The sequence below is a fragment of the Acinonyx jubatus genome, chromosome D2, assembly GCF_027475565.1.
Source record: "Acinonyx jubatus isolate Ajub_Pintada_27869175 chromosome D2, VMU_Ajub_asm_v1.0, whole genome shotgun sequence".
NCBI lineage: Eukaryota > Metazoa > Chordata > Mammalia > Carnivora > Felidae > Acinonyx > Acinonyx jubatus.
In genome coordinates, this window is record NC_069393.1 from 6,939,831 (window position 1) to 6,945,830 (window position 6,000).

General features: G+C 47.4%; 1 protein-coding gene across 6 annotated transcripts in view; it reads left to right on the forward strand.

The window, feature by feature from the left end:
- Window positions 1–3,564, forward strand: part of EDARADD (EDAR associated via death domain) — a 93,037-nt gene extending 89,473 nt beyond the window's left edge. For all 6 annotated transcript variants that reach the window (XM_053207414.1, XM_053207416.1, XM_053207415.1 and 3 more), the window contains one exon: window positions 2,851–3,564. In XM_053207414.1, the coding sequence (XP_053063389.1) occupies window positions 2,851–3,233 (383 nt within the window). In that variant the 3' untranslated portion in view covers window positions 3,234–3,564. The remainder of the gene's footprint in view (window positions 1–2,850) is intronic.
- Window positions 3,565–6,000: the final 2,436 nt, after the last annotated feature.

Consider the following 6,000-nt stretch of genomic DNA (forward strand, 5'->3'; position numbering starts at 1 on the left):
GGAAATAAGACAGGAATTGTAGCATGGAGAGTTTCCAGTAGAGGCTGGGACGTGGTAACTGGTTGGATACAATGAAAAAGTCTGCAAGGACACCAGGAAACTGCCAGTGTAAATAGGGGAGGCAGAGTCCTTTTGGTGCATGGGGTTGGGGGGAAGTTACTGTATCATCTGCCCTGAGTTGGAGATTCATCTAGACATCAAGAGGGGCTTTCCAGTGGTCAGTTCTGGGGTGCAAAAGAGCAGTTATGCACTCATGCATTCACTCACTCAGCAAACAGTGCTTAAGCGTTTGCTGTATGCTAAGGGCTATGCTGGGTCCGGCAGATGCAAAAAGAAGGGGCCTTCCATTACAGCCGGAGCGCCCGGTGGGGGGTGTTGGGGGTGGGGGAGGGGACCGAAGGGAGGGAGTGTGGACAGGGAGAGCTTAGTGCTAAGAACAGTACCAGAGCACCTTCTTGTCACTCTCAAGGACTCAGCAGTGAGACAGGCGGAGATCTCAGCGTGTCAGACGCCAGGGGAAAGGATGCAGCGGGGACATGGGGGTGTTGGGCCTGCGCTGTCAGAAGGAACCTTACGGGAGGATGCAGCCTGCCGTGCCATATACAGTGTCCAAAGGGACAAAGGAGCATTGGGATCAGTTCCAGAAGCAGCGGTATCTAAGGAGGGGCTAGGGTGAAGGGGGGCAGCCATATCTAAGGGGGGGCCGGGGTGAAGGGGGGCATTAGAAGCAGCAGGAGGGGTCCAGGTGACCTTCAAAGTCAAGTGCGGACCTGCGTGTTCATGTGATACGCTGTGCTGGTTATCACAGAAACAACACAACCGCTGGAGAAAGTTTGGAAAACAGAAGCGTAATCCTACCGAATTAAGATAATGACTGTTACTATTCTTGTACATTTCCTTCCAGAGTAATAGTAACATAGAGTTTTCACATAGTTCTAACATAGAGTACACACACATCTTACATCTTGCATCTTGCATTTTTCATTTAACATTATAGCACAAGCATTCTCTGGGTTGCTACACAGTGTTCATAGTTACTTAACTAATATTCCCTCAAGTTGTACAACAATTTGTTTCATGAGCCCCTTCTCTTTGACATTTGTTTAAACAGTGGATAATAAGGATAAGACTGTAATTAAAAATTGTCATACATAGTCTAGATTATCTCTTATTCCCAGAAGTTATGTTAACAGGTCAAAGAGCATGAGCGTAATCTTCATGGTCCTTGTTGTCATTTGTATTTGCCACCAGATCGTTCCCAACGATCACCAAAGTGACGCCCTTTTTTCCAAATTCCTTACTTTCCTAAATCGGGAAGTCCAGGGCTCAGTGTAGTAAAGGTCATTATAACCTCCCAGAATTTTCCAAGCTAGAGATCTCTAGCATAGCGTAGCTATTAAAATCCGTGGGGTGCCTGAGGAGCTTAGTTGGTTAAGTGTCAACTTCAGCTCAGGTCACGATCTCAGGGTCCGTGAGTTCAAGCCCCGCATCGGGCTCTGTGCCGACAGCACGGTGCCGGGAGCCTGCTTCAGATTCTGTGTCTCCCTCTCTGTCTCTGCCCCTCCCCTGCTCGCTCGCTCTCTCTCTTCTCTCAAAAATAAATAAGCATTAAAAAAAAAAAAAGTGAAAATCCCTAGGCAGAAGGAGCCAGGAGACCTAGTGCTGATGTAGAATTTAAGTCACTTAGGTTACCATGTTGTGCAAACCCACTTGCAACTTTATTGTAAAGGACTTCTCTACCCCTTCCTCCCCCTCCTAACATGCTTCCTAGTATTAAAGTATTAAAGATGACTGATGGAAGAATGTTGCCCTTCCTCTGGGCTGGGGCTGTGCCCTTCTTGGTGAGGCTCAGCTCAAAAGCCTCCTGTTCATCCAGCCCCCTGTGCACACCTCAGGCTGTTGGCTCCGCTTCAAAGGCAGCCCCGTGGGTGAAGAAAACACAGATAAAGGCAAAGCGATGATAAGGTGGCCGTAAATCTGAAAAGTACGTTTTCTGGCATTATCAATTATCACTCCGTTTCAAATATGCATATGGGGTGGATATTCCAGTTTTCAGTGTGGTGTGTGTGTGTGTGTGTGTGTGTGTGTGTGTGTGTGTGTGTGTTTAAAGGCCTTTTAAAACATTGCACAATCCTTTATACCCTAATGTGCTGTGTGTTTGGCATTAAAGAGCTGTCAGGGCTGACTTGTAGCTTGGAAAGGGTAAGGGTTGAGGTACAGGCAAGTATGGGCTGGTTTACTCACGGGACAGAGTCTGACTCCCGCTGGTGACCTGCCTACAGAGAGAGCCTTGCTCCTCGGATCCCAGATTTTGGTCCACACTGTCACAAATGCACAATGTAAGACACAGGGAGTCTCCAAAAGAAAGGGAAATCGACTGTATAAAATCTTACTAGTGCATCCGGCAAAGCAACCCACCCTTGGTTGTCAAGAACACCACATTTGTTGGGGCGCCTGGGTGGCTCAGTCAGTTAAGCGTCTGACTTCGGCTCAGGTAATGATCTCGGGGTTCGTGGGTTTGAGCCCTGTGTCGGGCTCTGCACTGACAGCTCAGAGCCTGGATCCTGCTTTAGATTTTGTGTCTCCCTCCCTCTCTCTGCCCCTCCCCTGCTTATACTCTGTCTCTCTCTCTCTCTCTCAGAAATAAACATTAAAAAAAAATTTTTTTTAAACACATTTGTTGTGGGGGTCTACAGAAATGAGTATTCTGAAACATCCCTCTGTAAGATACCGTGTGTGGTATCTACACCAGTGCTGTTGGCACTCGAGCAGGAGAATAAAGGGCCGAGGAGATGGACGCGTGCGCTCGCTGCCTTGCTGACGTGGGGACCGTGTTGTTTGTTTCTGCAGATATAAGCGGAGGCGAGTCCTGCAAAGAGGACTGCACTTGTCCCGCCTGCTCGCTCCGGGCCCCCACCATAAGTGACTTACTCAATGATCAGGACTTACTAGACGTCATCAGGATAAAGCTGGATCCGTATCACCCGACAGTAAAAAACTGGAGGAATTTTGCAAGCAAATGGGGCATGCCCTATGACGAACTGTGTTTCCTGGAGCAGAGGCCTCAGAGCCCCACCTTGGAGTTCTTGCTCCGGAACAGTCAGAGGCCGGTGGGCCAGCTGATGGAGCTCTGCAGGCTCTACCACAGGGCCGACGTGGAGAAGGTCCTGCACAGGTGGGTGGATGAGGAGTGGCCCAAGAGGGGGCGTGGAGACCACCCCAGGAACTTCTAGACCTCTCCGCTTCCCGCTGGCCTCTTTGGACGTTGAAACAGCCACAGGTTAAGGAGGAATGTGGATCTGTTCTTTCTTAAGGGTTTAGGATGAGGACACATGACAGTGGACATTGGTTTTCCCCAAAGCTGGTGGGTTTTTTTTTTGGAGGGGTAGGTTGTGTTTTGGTGGTGGATTTTTGTTTGTTTAGTTTTGCACATCTGTTTTAATTTAACATTTGAACCTGGAATTGGGAAAAATACTTTGTAGACTCACATAGGGACCAGGGCCAAAGACTACAATCAGAATGGACTCATGCCATGATGAAAATAAAATTATCCTCTCCCTTAAATACTGTGGAAGATTGAAATAAGAACTAAGATTGTTGATGGCCCCAGTTGATCATCATCCATAGGATCCTTCATGCTGGACGGGACGCCCACAGCTTAGAAGAAACATAAGGGACATTAAAACCTTGGTTTGCGAGTATAATTCGTGCCGGAAACATGCTTGTAATCCAAAGCACTTGTCTGTCAAAGTGAATTTCAAGAACCATTGGCTCAGTTGTGACCATGTGACATTCAGCGTCACGTACGACTCGTATGGCAAGACATCGCTCGTTTATCGACTTAAAATTTATTAGAAGCGTTTGCTTGTCTTGCAGTACACTAGCAGAACGAGTTACTCACAATCCAAGGTTTTACTGTACTTAGGTGAAGTAGCAGGATATTGGTATTATGGGGCCATGCCTTCAGACCACACGTGCCATCTTTTTTATTCAAATGCTTTTGTCATCCGTGCACTGTCAAAAATGTCATCTGCTCAAGTATTTTTGCAAGAAATAAAAAATAGTGGTTTGGGGAGGAAAGAGTCAGGAATCAGGAGGGAGAATAAGGACCTTAGGAAAGTGTTTCACAAAGAGAGTACACAGAATGCCCTTTGTTACCCAAGACTTTTTAAAAATTAACTTAATATGTACTTTTCCATCTTTTGTGTAAGGCTGAGTGTTTTCACCCATGAGATCAAGCTTCGTTAAGAAACAAAACTCACCAGGCCCAACGTTGGAATGTAACCACTTCTAGTACCTACTGTCCCAGCTGGATACAGGGTCACGAACAAACACTACACAGAGGTTTAGCCAAGAATGGGGAATCTTTCACGCTGACGCTGGGGCAGGAGATCGGCATTAAAATCCAACTTTTAAAAGATTTCAAACCGAATGAAAAATTGGTTCCAAAGAATATCTGATGTTCTTAGATGGTTTTAGGGGGAGGTGAAGTGTGGTTGATGGAAGGGTTTGCTGCTGGAAAGATGGGAGGAAAAAGCCCTTTCCCTCCTGCCATCTTCCCCCTCCCCCCTCTAGGTCTCCACTGTCTCCAAATGGAGACAGAAAAGAACAGGTGGTCCTCCACCCCCAACCCCAGCCATCGTTCCCACAGTGGGAGGATGGGAAGGTTCCCTTATTCCCAGAGACTCCCTCCACCCCCAGTGACACAAGAGAGAGGTACAGCGCCAGAAGAAAGGGCAACCTGGTGGAGGAGAGGATTGGAAGAACAACACCCCCACCAAGGCGCCTTCCCTCCATCTTCCCTGGTTTTCCCCGTCACCCCCCCCCCCCCCCCCCCCCCCCCAGTTTCCAGCTCAGTGGATACTCCGCTTTATTGAAACCCATGGCACATCACATACCACCCTCGGTGGCTTGGAGCAGTAGCTGGGGGACGTGGCCTTCTAAATTTCCATTCAGTAGGGTCACAGCTGCAAATTTCACAAAAAAATTTAAGTTTGGGCCGCCTGGGTGGCTCAGTCGGTTGAGCATCTGTTGGCTCAGGTCAGGATCTCATGATTCATGAGTTCGAGCCCCACATTGGGCTCACTACTGTCAGCACGGAGCCTGCTTTGGATCCTCTGTCCACCCCGCCTCTGCCCCTCCGTGCCGGTTCTCTCTCTTTCCCTCACTCTCTCAAAAATAAACAAACATTTAAAAAAATTTAAGCTGCTAATATCCCAGATGTTAAATCTGGAGAATGGTGAAAATTTTTCCCATGAAAACACTTGTTACACGTGGTGATTAGGTTCTTTAGAACTGTCAGTTTTGTATCTCACAAATTTCTGAATTAAAAGTTTTTCGTAAGCTGGCTTGGGAATGGTCCCTGTTGGCACTACTTTTGGACATGATTCCGATTTCAAACTCAAAATTTCTTTTTTTTAAAATATAATTTATTGACAAATTGGTTTCCATACAACACCCAGTGCTCATCCCAACAGTGCCCTCCTCAATGCCCATCACCCACTTTCCCCTCTCCCCCACCCCCCATCAACCCTCAGTTTGTTCTCAATATCCAAGAGTCTCTTATGGTTTGCCTCCCTCCCTCTCTGTAACTTTTTCCCCCTTCCCCTCCCCCTCCCCCATGGTCTTCTGTTAAGTTTCTCAAGATCCACCTATGCCAAACTCAGAATTTCAATCTCAAAACAGACTTTGAACTCATCATTGTATCTTGAACATGGCTGTTGTTTGTAAATGTCAGCTGAGTTTACCTGTGAGTTGGATCAGAAACATTAATGGGCACCTGGGTGGCTCAGTCGGTTAAGCGTCCAACCTTGGCTCAGGTCATGATGTTATGGCTAGTGAGTTGGAGCCCCGTGTCAGGCTCTGGGCTGACAGCTCAGAGCTGCGAGCCTGCTTCCGATTCTGTGTCTCCCTCTCTTTGCCCCTCTCCCGCTTGTGCTCACTATCTCTCTTTCACTCTCTGTCAAAAATGAGATTGTAAATAAACATTTAAAAATAGGG